The sequence below is a fragment of the Scatophagus argus genome, chromosome 1, assembly GCF_020382885.2.
Source record: "Scatophagus argus isolate fScaArg1 chromosome 1, fScaArg1.pri, whole genome shotgun sequence".
In the NCBI taxonomy this organism is placed as follows: domain Eukaryota; kingdom Metazoa; phylum Chordata; class Actinopteri; family Scatophagidae; genus Scatophagus; species Scatophagus argus.
In genome coordinates, this window is record NC_058493.1 from 5,861,014 (window position 1) to 5,875,834 (window position 14,821).

General features: G+C 45.3%; 1 protein-coding gene across 5 annotated transcripts in view; it reads left to right on the top strand.

The window, feature by feature from the left end:
- The window catches only part of mctp2b (multiple C2 domains, transmembrane 2b), a 42,870-nt gene extending 28,589 nt beyond the window's left edge, over positions 1-14,281 (top strand). For all 5 annotated transcript variants that reach the window (XM_046402976.1, XM_046402663.1, XM_046402901.1 and 2 more), the window contains 6 exons: positions 1,399-1,512; positions 9,527-9,568; positions 11,160-11,269; positions 11,564-11,673; positions 12,097-12,194; positions 13,205-14,281. In XM_046402976.1, the coding sequence (XP_046258932.1) occupies positions 1,399-1,512; positions 9,527-9,568; positions 11,160-11,269; positions 11,564-11,673; positions 12,097-12,194; positions 13,205-13,252 (522 nt within the window). In that variant the 3' untranslated portion in view covers positions 13,253-14,281. The remainder of the gene's footprint in view (positions 1-1,398; positions 1,513-9,526; positions 9,569-11,159; positions 11,270-11,563; positions 11,674-12,096; positions 12,195-13,204) is intronic.
- The last annotated feature ends 540 nt before the right edge of the window (positions 14,282-14,821 follow it).

Consider the following 14,821-nt stretch of genomic DNA (forward strand, 5'->3'; position numbering starts at 1 on the left):
AGTTTAGTACACTCAGGGGCTTTGCTGCTATGCTTTATCTGCTAAGACCATTATGCTTCTGGTCATAAGCCTATGGCTGATGTTTGCTAACGCTAGCCAGCTCTGGGTGGATATTATAGTTCTCTGACTCTTCTCCACTTGTGCTACAGTCATGCTACGTTTTAACAGTTGCCATTATCGCATAATTGTTACTTGTTGCCACGGTGGCTGCTGTTCAGCAAAGCTTAGATCGTTGCATTTCTATAAAATAATGAATGGAGTAAATGATGTCGGTGATTTCTGTGCTCTCGGTTTACGGCTCTGCCACACATACCCTTTCCTGAAAATCTGGCTACATTCTGAAAATGTGAAACCCTCCAGTTCAGTAGCGCTCCTGACGTTAGGTAGCCTTTCATTTTTTTTTTCCCTCTCTCTGATCTGGATTGTATTTCCAGAACCCCTTTTGCTGTTGAAGACTGTGTAATGCCTCTCACGCTGAAATGGGCTGCAATTATCACAATCTTTATAGCTCAAGTATACATTTCCACCAAAGCGTGACTTGGCTTTCCCCCGTCTCAGCTCTCCCAGTCATTACAAAGTCCTCACTAATAAAACATAACCCTTTCAGTGAGGAATTGGTTTCATCTCCTCTCCCAGGCCCTGTTTTGGCTTGTGATAGCACTGACAAGAGCATGCTTGGCTTTTTGCACATTAAAGCTGATGGTGGTAGCAGTGGTGGTGGGGGGGGGATTTGTCATCTTTTATGTCAGTTGGTGCCTCAGAGGAGAGTGATGTCTTTACCAGATGTTCACTTCTATTTTTATTAGCATATAAAAACCGGTAAACCCGTCCCCACGCCTTGTGGCTCGCTGCCACTTTGGCCGGCGCTGCCTTTCTGACAGGATTATTTTATGGTTGCATTTAGCCGTGCAATTGAGACATCAAAAGCCATATTTTCTTTATCCTCTCATCCATTTTTACCTGAAGCACGCACAGGTGGAACGTGCATTACAAGTGGATGTTAATGACATATTCACACACAGGCTCCCTGTGGCTGCAGCAAATCGCACATTCAGCTTTAATGCACACAGGTTGAGAGAGGCAGAGCAATTAGACTTGTGTGGTTAATGTCAGTGCATATGCAGGGGGTGGAGGGATAGTCAGTCTGGCTGAGCAGAGTGGTCACCCGGCACGGCGTATGTGCAGGAAATGTACGTAGGCAGCAAGGCTTTGATAATGGCAGGGTAGCCTTCGTCAGCTTGACCAGTGCTTATGTAATCAATGACAGATCAGATGAGCCCTTTGCTTGCGGGGATTCACGTACGATTGAAAATGTCTTTGGACTTAATGAAAGGCAGTGTGTTTCACCCTTGTGTCTGCCCTCTCTGACGTCTGACCTCTGTGGACCTCTGCCTGCAGGTGTTTGTGGTGACAGTGTGGTACTGGGAGTTTTACATGCTGCCCTTCTTCCTGGTCCTGCTCATCTTGTGGAACTACCTCCAGGTCCGCTCCGGCCGTGTCAGTCAGGACCTGGTGAGTCCAGAGCAGCTCAGTCTGCCTCTTCTGTCTCCTTCTCCTTCAGCCTGATGACCTGCCATTCGCACTTCTTTCTCTATTTTGTAGAATAAAAAACAGCTACCTCAACCACAGTTTGTTCACATAAGTAAAAAGCTGGTTTGTTTCCATAGCAACCAGCTGCACTTAGCTACATGATACATAATAATAAAATAACACATAATAAATAAGTATAGAAAACTCGATGAATAGACTAATGAAACATGTCATTATAGCCTAAGCTAATTTGCAGTTCTTGTCCCTCGCTAACACAGCTTTCTTTTTTTTCCAATCTGGTTCTAGTTATTGTCCTGAAATATGCCTCTTCATCACTGTAATTGGTCTGTTGCCCCCTTCTTGTTGTGACTGGTCAAATTAGAAGAAGTTTTCAGGCCTCCGCTCTGAAAAGGTCACAATTCACACAATTCACGGTGCTTTTTTCCCCCCGCTCTCACCGCTCTGTGTCACAGAAAAAGTGGATGTTGTGTCTTGTCTGTGCTCAGTGTGCAATAGCAGCTGTATTTACTGAATACAGTAATGGTAGTTCAACTCAGACTATAGGTTATAGCAAATTACATACACAGAGCACTCTGCAGACAACAATGTAATTCATTATGCTATGAAATATGTGCTTATTTACAACCATGTAGGGCAGCAACTAACAACATACACATGTTAGAAAATTGTGTAAAATACCCATTCAGTAACATCTTCCACCAGAACGAAACAACAATGACATTACATTTAATATGATACAAAATAACGATAAATTTTCAACTTTAACGTTGAATCAGTTACTGAAATAGTTGGCTCATTTTGGTTCATTGGTTCAAACAACTGAATGAATAACTCACTGATTGTTTCTGCACTACAGCCGTGTTAGTGAATACACTGTACAGAATCTTGCACCAGACCATATAAAATAACAGATCCAGATGTACACTCTCCTGTCATGTGACACTGAGATCCTTTTACATGCCTAACAGGTAAGGTCGGAAATAAAATTAGGCTAAGATGTGAAGATTTATAGAGTAAATTTTATTGACTGAATGTGTAACAACTTTGAGGAGCAAAAAAATATATATATATTATTTATTATTATTATTATTATTATTAAGACTCTAAGGCTAATCAACTCCATCAGGACTGTGTGGGTAATGTTTGATTAAATTTGATTCACAGAGCTGCACACAACCTCACAAGAGCCATCGGTTTTTGATTCACAAGTTTCACAATCCCAATTGGTACTGTCACACAGCGGTGAGGTATTGTCTCGTTTTGGTTTTATGTCTCGTCATTTCCTGTTTTATTTTGAAAAGTAACTCTCCTCTCGTTTCAGGTCACTTGCCCTTCCTCTTGTGTCTCCGGTCTGATTGTCTACCCGATTACCTGATTGTGTCCACCTGTTCCCTATTATCCCCTGTGTTCAAATAGTCTGCGTTTCCCTTGTCTTGTGCCTGTGTGTTTCGTCCTCGTGCGTTCACCCTAGCATTTCCTCGCCATAGCCACAGCCACAGTCTTGATAATTTTCTCTATTTGCCTTATGATTCTAGCCTCTGTTCAGAGTGACTTTTTGTTGTTAAGTTTTCATAGTATAGAGTTTTTGCCCAAAGTTTTGAGTCAGGGATTTTGAGTTCTGCTTTCTTTTTCCTCGTGAAGAGTGATTTTTAGTTCCATAGTAGTTTTTCCTCCTTGTGAGTGATTTTTTGTTTCTCAGATAGATCTTTACCCTTAGTTATTCTCTCCTCCTTTGGGAGCGCTTTCATTTGTAGACAGAGCAGATATTCACCACGGTAAGTTTGATAGCTCTTTTGTTTCTACCCCTGGTAAGTTTTTATAGTCGCGCATCGTCTTCGGACGAATCTCAGGTAATTTGATAGCCACTTGATTTATTCACTCTGTAGTGTATTTCTTTACGGAGCTATAATAAAGACTGCTGTTGCGAACCTTACTCTGCATCTGAGTCCTATTCTGCCGGATCCTGACAGTACACACAGGCCAGCATGGACTCAGCAGAGACCCCGCCCGATCGCTCGGAAATGCCGCAGATGGCAGCTGCTCTGCGGGAACAGGAGGCTCGTTTAAGTCGCCAGGAGGAGTTCCAGATAGCGATGGCATCTCACGTAAACAACCTAGCAAACCGAGTACAGGATCTCCTCGATCAAATGGCCAAGCCATCGGCTCCTCCGCAGGCTCCTGTCCCTCCTGCAGTCACCGCACCTGCTCCGGCCTTTCCTACAGTTGGAACGGGTGCCAGACTGGCTTCTCCGGAGCGATACTCGGGAGAAGCTAAGAAGTGTAAGCCGTTTCTTATTGACTGCTCGATTCATTTTGAACATTCTCCGTACTCTTTTCCCACTGACAGATCTAAGATCGCGTTCATGATCTCCCACCTGGCGGGGCGCGCTAGAGCTTGGGCTACGGCGGAGTGGGCACGAGACTCTGCGCTCTGCAGTTCTCTCTCTGACTTCCAGGACGCTCTTCTGAAGATCTTCGACCCCGTCTCCGGAGATCGCGAAAAGGCTCGAGAGCTGAGCAACGTTAGACAAGGTGCCGAACCGGTGAGCGATTATGCCATCCGCTTCCGTACCCTGGCAGCGGAGAGTGGATGGAACAGCACCGCGCTGTACGACGTTTTCCTGAAGGGTCTAGCGCCTCCCATTCAGGAGAGAATGATTCCGCTGGACCTGCCTCCTGATCTGGACTCGCTCATCGCTCTCGCCATCCGGACAGATAATCGTCTCCGGGAGTTAAAATCTCAGCATCGGAGCGGATTCACGGAGAGAATGAGCGTTCCTCCCTTACAGTCTGCTGGTGGTCGTTTTGACCGCCGACCGCCTTCGCACTCCTATTCCCTCTCTCCCGCAAGGGAAGGGGATGAACCTATGCAGTTAGGCCGAGCTAAACTCACGCAGGAGGAGCGGCTTCGTCGGCAGCAGGAGGGCCGATGCTTCTACTGTGGAGAATTGGGTCATCTTATTGCTGCCTGTCGGGCTAGGAAACCCACAGCGGTGAGTCATGTCTCGGCTGTCGGTCCTGTCCAGCGCCTCCTCACACCAGTCAGGTTAGTTCACCACGACTATAATTCGAAGCTCCCTGCTCTCGTTGATTCAGGAGCAGACGAGAGCTTGATGGATGAAGATCTGGTTATGAAGGTTGGTCTCCAAACTGAACTTCTGGCTAGACCATTCAGGGCCAGTGCTCTGGATGGGAAGGAACTTTTCACTATCACGCATAGAACAGAGCCTCTGGAACTAATAATCCAGGGGCATAGAGAACTCTTGACTTTTTATGTGTTCAAGTCTCCTTCTCAGGCTCTGGTTTTAGGCTATCCCTGGCTGAAAAAACACAACCCGCATGTCGATTGGAGGTCTGGACAGATTCTAAGTTGGGGGAAAGATTGTGAGGGAATATGTTTGGTCACGCAGAAGCCTAAGATCACTGAGAGTATGACTAATGTTGTTTCCTTTGATTCCGCCACAGACCCTGAGTACCCAGACCTAGGATCCGTACCCACCTGCTACCACCACCTCAAGGAGGTTTTCAATAAATCTAAGGCGCTGTCCCTACCTCCGCATCGACCCTATGATTGTGCCATAGACTTGGTTCCGGGGTTTACAATTCCCAAGGGGCGTCTATACTCCGTTTCCGGGCCAGAAAGAGCAGCTATGAACGATTATATCCAGACCTCTCTTAAGGCTGGTCTCATCCGCCCATCCTCCTCTCCAGCTGGAGCTGGATTTTTCTTTGTAGAAAAGAAAGATGGATCGTTAAGGCCCTGTATTGACTACAGCCCTTTAAATGATATGACAATAAAGAACCGGTATCCCTTACCTCTGATGACCTCTGTGTTTGATCAAATTCAACAAGCTAGCATATTCACAAAGCTAGACCTACGAAACGCCTATCATTTGATCCGGATCAAAGAGGGTGACGAGTGGAAGACAGGCTTCAATACACCCAGCGGTCATTACGAATACCTGGTCATGCCATTCGGGCTAACTAACGCGCCTGCAGTATTTCAGGCTATGATTAACGATGTTCTTCGTGACTTTCTAGACCAATTCGTTTTTGTATATCTAGATGACATCCTGATTTATTCAACTGATCTGGAAACTCATAAGGTTCATGTGTCAAAAGTATTGAAGAGACTCCTAGAGAATAAATTATTTGTCAAAGCAGAAAAAAGTGAGTTTCACGCCGACACCATCTCCTTCCTGGGCTTCATTGTAGCCCCTGGTAAGGTGCAGATGGATCCGGCTAAGATTAGCGCGGTCGCTGACTGGCCCACACCCGATAGCCGCAAGAAGGTTCAGCAATTCCTCGGCTTTGCGAACTTCTACCGGCGGTTTATCAGAGGCTTCAGCGCCATAGCCGCTCCGCTTCACGCCCTGACGTCCCCCAAGGCTCACTTCCGGTGGACTCCTGAAGCGGAGTCGGCATTCCAGCTCCTCAAGCGGCGCTTTACCTCAGCACCCATCCTCACCCTGCCAGACCCGCAACGACAGTTCGTGGTGGAGGTGGATGCCTCCAATGAAGGCGTTGGGGCAGTGCTCTCCCAGAGGTCAGAGCACGACGACAAGATGCATCCCTGCGCGTTCCTTTCCCGGCGGCTGACCAATGCGGAGAGGAATTACGACGTGGGCAACAGGGAACTGCTGGCGGTCAAGTTGGCGTTGGAGGAGTGGAGGCATTGGTTGGAGGGAGCCAGCCACCCGTTCATAGTTTGGACGGACCATAAGAATTTAGAGTATATACGCAAAGCCAAGAGGCTTAATTCCCGCCAGGCCAGGTGGGCGCTGTTTTTTAATAGGTTTAACTTTTCTCTGTCTTACAGGCCGGGGTCCCAAAACATCAAACCTGACGCCTTGTCTCGGCTATACGACCCCGAACCTGTTGCCAAGGAACCTGACTCCATCCTTCCGCGTTCCTGTGTGGTTGGATCGGTGACTTGGCAGATAGAAAAGGAGGTAGAGCAGGCTAATGGTGTGGCTCCACCACCTAGTGATTGTCCAGATAACAAGCTGTTTGTCCCAGCAGAACTACGATCACGGGTGATTCATTGGGCTCACACCTCTTTGCTCTCCTGCCACCCGGGAGTTCGACGGACGTTGTTCGTCATCTCCCGGAGGTTCTGGTGGCCATCCATGGGAGCGGAGGTCCGGGAGTACGTGGGAGCCTGCTCGGTCTGCGCCCGCAACAAAGCTTCGACCGGACCTCGTATGGGACTACTACAGCCATTACCTATCCCTTCTAGACCATGGGCCGAAATATCATTGGACTTTGTCACAGGACTCCCGCTCTCCCAAGGCAACACCACCGTGCTCACAGTAGTGGACAGGTTTTCCAAGATGGTCAGGTTCATAGCTTTGCCCAAGCTTCCTTCAGCTAAGGAAACGGCTGAAATTATGATGGCAAATGTCTTTAGGATCCACGGGTTCCCACGGGACATAGTGTCAGACCGGGGGCCCCAGTTTGTGTCAAGCTTTTGGAGGGAGTTTTGCCGGCTCATCGGAGCTACAGCCAGTCTGACCTCGGGATACCACCCGGAGGCTAACGGCCAGACCGAGCGCCTTAACCAGGAGCTGGAAACCGGCCTCCGCTGCCTAGTGTCCCAGAACCCGTCAACATGGAGCAAACACCTGGTCTGGGTAGAGTATGCCCACAATTCCCTTCCTACATCGGCAACAGGTCTGACGCCTTTTAAATGTGTGTTTGGCTATGACCCCCCTCTCTTCCCAGACAGTGAACCAGAGAGCTCGGTTCCTTCCGCCTATGCTCTGCTACGCCGCTGCCGGCGAATCTGGGCAGCCGCCAAGCAAGTTTTGATCCGCCAGGGGAATCGGGTCAAGACAGCTGCTGACCGCAGGAGGAGGCCAGCTCCGGTCTACCAGCCAGGCCAGAGGGTCTGGCTATCTGCCAAGGACCTCAACCTCAAGGTCTCCTCTAGGAAGCTGGCACCGCGCTTCGTGGGTCCTTTTCCTATCACCCAGGTTGTTAATCCCGCCGCTGTTCGTCTTCGCCTGCCTCGTTCTCTCAAAGTTCACCCCACGTTCCATGTCAGCCAGGTCAAACCCGTCCGGGAAAGTTCCTTGGTCCCTGCGGTCCCTCGGCCTCCTCCTCCGGAGATGGTGGATGGGGGGCCAGTGTACAAGGTTAAGCGGTTGCTGGCTGTACGGAACCGGGGCCGTGGTAAACAGTATTTGGTGGATTGGGAGGGTTATGGCCCGGAAGATCGCCTATGGGTCCCCTCTCGCCACATTATAGACAGGACTCTTATCGTGGACTTTCACCGAGACCATCCAGGTCAGCCTGGGCCGTCAGGTGTCGGCCCTAGAGGGGGGGGTACTGTCACACAGCGGTGAGGTATTGTCTCGTTTTGGTTTTATGTCTCGTCATTTCCTGTTTTATTTTGAAAAGTAACTCTCCTCTCGTTTCAGGTCACTTGCCCTTCCTCTTGTGTCTCCGGTCTGATTGTCTACCCGATTACCTGATTGTGTCCACCTGTTCCCTATTATCCCCTGTGTTCAAATAGTCTGCGTTTCCCTTGTCTTGTGCCTGTGTGTTTCGTCCTCGTGCGTTCACCCTAGCATTTCCTCGCCATAGCCACAGCCACAGTCTTGATAATTTTCTCTATTTGCCTTATGATTCTAGCCTCTGTTCAGAGTGACTTTTTGTTGTTAAGTTTTCATAGTATAGAGTTTTTGCCCAAAGTTTTGAGTCAGGGATTTTGAGTTCTGCTTTCTTTTTCCTCGTGAAGAGTGATTTTTAGTTCCATAGTAGTTTTTCCTCCTTGTGAGTGATTTTTTGTTTCTCAGATAGATCTTTACCCTTAGTTATTCTCTCCTCCTTTGGGAGCGCTTTCATTTGTAGACAGAGCAGATATTCACCACGGTAAGTTTGATAGCTCTTTTGTTTCTACCCCTGGTAAGTTTTTATAGTCGCGCATCGTCTTCGGACGAATCTCAGGTAATTTGATAGCCACTTGATTTATTCACTCTGTAGTGTATTTCTTTACGGAGCTATAATAAAGACTGCTGTTGCGAACCTTACTCTGCATCTGAGTCCTATTCTGCCGGATCCTGACAGGTACAGACAAAACAAAATGTTTTCATATGATATGAGCTTGAGCTTTGGCTGAAATTGGTGTGTTCATGCGTCCCATTACTCCCAATCAGATTGAGAAAAGGGTTTTCAAGGTCTTCAGTTGTGTAGTAACTGACAAAATGCAACAATAGACCCATCAGAACACATTTTTGATTCATTTGGAGTCATATTTCTTGTTTCACTAGGCACAACAAACCTGCATGTGTGTGCTAATTTTGGTGTAAAATTGGTAAATGTTAAAACTAATGCACTCTAATAAAACGGTCTCAACCAAAACTGAACCTTCATGAAGGTACGACTTGTTGCAATACTGTTGTATTAGACTGCATTAGATTTTTCCTTTTAGCTAGCTGTTTTTGGTGCCAGCCAACTCCTGGAAAAACAAAACAACAACAAAAAAATAAAACACTTCTCTTACCTGCTTAATGTTCCACTATGCTGAGCAGTTAGTTGCTAACTGTGTCTGCTGCTTGGTGCTGGGCAGGTGGTGTACACAGCTGCCTGCTGCAGTCTAACACTAAACTGTGACAGCGATGACACTGAACAGAAACAGGAAAGTTTTGCCAACACTCAACAGAGCTCACTTTCCTGTCGCATGTAATCCACTGTTGACAGAAAAATATTGATGAGTGACACTTTAACATGTTCGGGTGTGGACCACCAGTTGCTTCGGCTTACGGTAAAAACAGCCGACACGTCCTATCAGTCAGCTGTCCCACGGTGCTGATTGGCTCTGCAGGCTGACCTCAGGGTCGCGGCTAATCCCTGCACTTTGTCAGATGACAACTCCATGAGCTGCGCTGCAGTTAATACAGAGTCCCGTTGTTTGTTTGTTTCTCGAAGCCATTGGAATCTCACCTCTGTAATAATGTCCTTTTTTTTTCAGGACAATATGGATTTGGCTGATGAGGATGAGGATGATGAAAAGGTATGTACCTGTTGTGGCTGTTATTTTTTTCTTTGTTGACTGAGAATATGTATTTCTATATGCTGATGAACAGAAAAGAATCAGCTTTATTTTAACATGTTTACAAGGATGATCTATGATTTTATGCTGTTAAGCTCTTTATTCAGTGCTAAGTCTCCTGATGCATTTTGATTCCTGCCAACCACGAGTTGTATTTTTTGTAAACTTACCGAAAGACACTTGGGCTTAATGAAGACCTCACCAACCCGTTTCCACATGTCACAAGACATTCATATGCTAATGGTGGGGCGGGGAAAAAGGTTCTGCTGCATTTTGGAAAGTCCCTGAGCTTAACACACCATATAATACCATCAGTATGGAACTAATGACAGCACTTAGACATGCTTTTTCAAGGCTCATTTTGTGCGTTTGTGTTCAAAGTGTTACAATGCTTTTAGGCAATGAGATATTTCTTCAGAATGACAGAAGTTTATTTTAGATGTTTTGAATGGCCTGCGTCGGTCTGATGTAAAGGAGCTCTCATACTGGTTCCAGTGGGAACATGACCTTGAAAAATTGTGCTTAGTGCTTTAGTGCATAATGGATATTTGACTGAGGTGAACATAAATTGTCTTGCATGTGGTTTTTGAGACTGATAGTCACTGTTCGTCTGGAATATCCCAGATTTGATCCCCTCAGCAGCTCTTTTCCCAGGCTCATCCCCACCGTCTGGCTGGCACCGAGCCAGCAATCACTCGCGGTTTTTCAGAGCAGAAGGAAACATTTATCACAGAGATCGCGTAGTGACAAAGACCATGACTCTACCAGTAAACAGCCGCCCAAAAATCACCACTGCCACCCCAGAGAGGATCCTCACGGCACCTCTCTTTAGTCCTCTGACCCTCCTTCAGTCTGCCTGTGTCTGATGTGGACATGTGGCCGACTCTCTGTCTGAAGTCTGGCTTTCGCTCCAAAGATCTTCCAAGAGCCTGGTCTGCTTTGTTTACTTTAAAGCCATCCGTCCCTCCAGGGATCTGGACTAGCCTGAGAACGGCATCTCGTCTCATTCATAACGTGAAGTCCACTCCTACTCTGAGGAGCTTTCACTTCAAAAAGCCATTTTCAAACTTGCTCTGAAGTGTCAGTCTGGTGTCTTTCTCTGAGACCCTTAGAGATTTAGTCAAGTCTTGTCAGGATCAGACCCGAGGCCTCCAATATATGTCAGATGTGTTGAACTAGATAAACCTATAAGAAGCAAATTTTGTTGTTTTTTTTTTTAGGTATAGTTTTTGTCTTTTTTTTTTTTTTTAAACCCTTTAAGGGTACAAACAAAAATAAAAACATTTTCTTATATTCAGATTTAATCTACTGTATGACAAAAACAAAATGAGACCTGAGTCCTTTTATTAGATTTCTGAACACGCAGTCTTTTATTTCTCAAATTTATACTTTTGTTGAAATTTTAATACAGTTTTCTGTGGAAAATGATCTGCTTTTCCCCGCCAGTACATATCAAAATAACAATAAGATAAGCGCACACATCCTTGACTGTTTGGCTACTTTCTGTTTTCCGGTTCTTCTTTCCATCTTTTTGTTTTGTTTTCTGCTGTAGGAGTCAGAGAGAAAAGGGCTGATGGAGAAAATCCACATGGTCCAAGACACCATCATCACCCTGCAAAACCTGCTGGATGAGATCGCCTCTTTTGGAGAGAGGATTAAAAAGTAAGAATAAAACATCCAGCTCACTACAGATGAATATCCACTTGCATTTCAACCTGAGGGGTCTCAAATGTTTATGATCAAAGTATTAAATTAATTGTTATTATGCTACATTTTCCTGAAATGTACAGTGTCCTGAATATTTTAACATGTTATTACAATTGTCTCATCCTGTAGTTATCCAGTATGAAAGAAAAATGTCTGCATTAGAGGACCCTTAGTTACACTTTTATGTATTTTTGTTTACGGTCGGTGAACAAAACATGCTAACTGATGTTTATGGTCTGAATTTGTCAGTACTTTTAACTGGTCGGTGCCGTTCCTGTCCAGCCTGGCTTTCCTGGTCTTTACATTTGCAGCAATCCTAACATACTACATTCCTGTACGCTATGTAGTTTTAATATGGGGTGAGTGTCTAAAACTGTTTGTTATGTCATCTGTTTTGTGTTTGTTTGTGTTTGCTTCCATCACTCCATGAAATCCCCGTCCGCCAACTTCAGTACTGTCTTCATGTCTTTTCCAAGCATCTTTCTGTTATCCACGAGATAAACAAGGCCCCGTATTTTCTGACTCACAGCTCATAATGTAGAGGCATGTCCTGCTTTTTAAAGTCATACTGGATAGGATTATGGTCTGAATGACCAGAGTGTCAACTGTTGCAACTCTTCCAGCCTAAAAAGTGAAAGTAAAACAACACACTGTACACACTGTAGTATAATATTTCTTGGACAGCATGTGTCTCCTGTGCAGGTAATTGTTTGTGTGGAAACAAAGAGCGCAGCCATAAGAGACTACTGTTAATGATATGTTGGTGTGAATTTCTGTTTTAGGTATCAATAAATTCACCAAGAAATTACGGAACCCGTACAGCATTGACAACAATGAAGTGCTTGATTTCCTGTCGAGGGTGCCTTCAGATGTGCAGAAGGTAAGCCCCGCTGGATCAGCCGGCCAGGAAGCCCAAAATCCCAGAGCCCGCTAGCTTTGCATTTCACTAAAACAGCTCCCAGGCATTCATCGCTCTTGTCTGTATAATTAGCTCCATATCTATAATTATGTGGCCCTGTATAATTTCTGTTGTGTTTTGGTCATGATACATCCCTGGTGGAGGTCTGCTGCTTAGCAGCTTTGCAGCGCAGGCTGTTCCCAGGCTGGGACAAGAGACGCTGCTGCAGGTGTCTCCTGCATGAACTCACCAGCCTCAGCAACAGCAAAATATCAGTCCGCAAGCTGTGTCTCCTCCAACTCACATCAGACAAAATAAAATTGTAAATTTAGCTGGTTAGGTAGAATAATTTACAACGTTTACTGATAGTAAAAATAACCACACCTTTTCTATCAAAGTTATTATTGGGGATGCAGGATTTTGCGTTATTGGTCCAAAAAGAATTTCCCTCCAGGGATTAATAAAGGAATTCTGATTCTGAAAAAGAGCAGCCTTATGTCCATAAAGGAGACACCTTTTTAAGCACAAACTATTCACAGGAAAGTGATTGGCCTTTCTTTTTTCCCCCAGCCCTTCTCTTCCATTTGTGTTCTGCTATCCTGGCCTCTCTTCTTCCTTTATTCCCTCTCTTGCCTGTGTCTTCTCTCTTTTCACCCAGCGTCGTCTCTCCTCCTCACCCTCTCTGTCTCCGTCCCTCACTCTCTAAGCTGTTTGACCCCATTTGCCTCCTCCCTCTCCTTCAATGCCCTTGGGCCTCTGGGTTTAGTGACGGTGACTCTCTGTTTTCTCTGCTGACCGCTCTTGCTCTGTCCATACAGTTGCTGTGGTATCCTGCCGAGTTATTGCAGTTGTTTGTCATACACATGTGAAAATGTTATTTCGTAGAAATAGTAAATTAATAAAAGCACACAATTTGCGCAGAATGTTATGCATCAGTAGTGAAAATGCTAATAGCTTCATGATTTCGTTGCTCCGGTTCTTATTTCCTGCAGGTTCAGTACAGTGAGGTGAGGGGCAGCAGGAAGAAGAAAATCATGTAGAAAATAGAAGGAGGGCGGTATGTAAACTGGACTTCATGCTGCTGTTTGTGGGCTTCCTTCCTAAAAACTGTTTCCAGACAGTCTGCTGAATCTTCCCTTTTGTCAGTTTTGGGGTGCGTGGAAGGTTTGAATCTTAATTCGCTGTGTCGATGCACGGCTCAGCACCGCTCATTCTGACCAGAACCACAGGACTTTTCAACCAACAAAAGTTCATACTGGGGACCCTGCAGAGATCACTTTCCACATTTTGAACAGATTTTACTATGATGTCTATCTGCTCATTTCTGGTACAATTTCCAAAGATTGTAATTGTTTTATTGTATGTACAGTTTATTCTTTAAGATAATCAATTAGAAGCTGCTTTCTTATATATTCCTGACCCCCAGGTTGCTGAAACCAGCTGAAATATGATTTTATATTCTACTGAATGTACATGTTTGGTGTGTAACATTTATAATTATATTTTTACACAATTTACATTTACAGAAGTAAAGATAAGTTAATTCCAAAATGGATTACCCACTGTTTGAAACAAATGGGTAACTTTAGTGAGTGCAAGTCGTCATGAGGTGTTTTCTTAGAAAATGGTTATATTTTTATGTAAAAGGTACTGGTTTTAAATATTAATGCTGAATGTCAGGTAACCATTGCTTCTTCCAACTGGGCCTTTCATGTGTCCAGCATATGTCCAGCAGCATATCAAATATTATGCATGATAATCCTTTGTCTCTTACATTTGCCTTTGTAAATGGATAAAGAGCTCTGTGCATACAATATTGACTCATTTTACTTAAGCATGAATATGGGCATATTTTTACATGCAAAGATAAGTGCCTACATTTTCATTTTCATTTATCCTACATGCAGGATGTATGTACTATTTATAGTAGTCTCTGTAGAATAAGGTCAGACTGAACTCAAAATTGTATTTATTAATGACAATAACTGATGAAGACTTTGTGTCTGTCATTGCTAACAACAATAAATGCACACAATCACGCAGTTATATGTTCTGCCTCTCAGCTCAAAGCTTCGTCTCTTTGAATTCCCCTGCACGCCGCATTCATCCTCTCTGTGCTCCTGTGCTGCAGGATTGTGGGCTTCTAACAGAACAGTTTCTGAGCCTCCTGTCTTCATTAGGCTTTCATGAAGCGAGGCGAGGCTGTGTGAGACCTCGCCAGCACCCGGGCTCCCCGCTGTGTTGATGGCCCTTGGGCGTCGCTACGAGCGGGAGGACCTTGGTGACCTCCTCTCAGCTGCTGTGACGAGATGCCTGCAGCCAGCATCCTATCAGGCACAGCAGCCAGACAAACCTCCGGTACCGGGCTGCACACCGCTCAGGAGCAGGAGGAGGATTTTAAAACCAGCCACAAGCAACAACAACCACACCAATTTAGGGATTGTAGAATCGGAGTAGTTAAGATGTTGGCGTTCAGAGTAATACCCTGGGATTTCTGGCTTTTAAGTCAGAGCGCGTGGGCTCTCAGTCAGCAGCCTCTTAAATGAGAAAAGAGGAAAATTAGAGGAAAACTGCTCTCACGAAATGTAATAAGAACCTTATCACTTTTG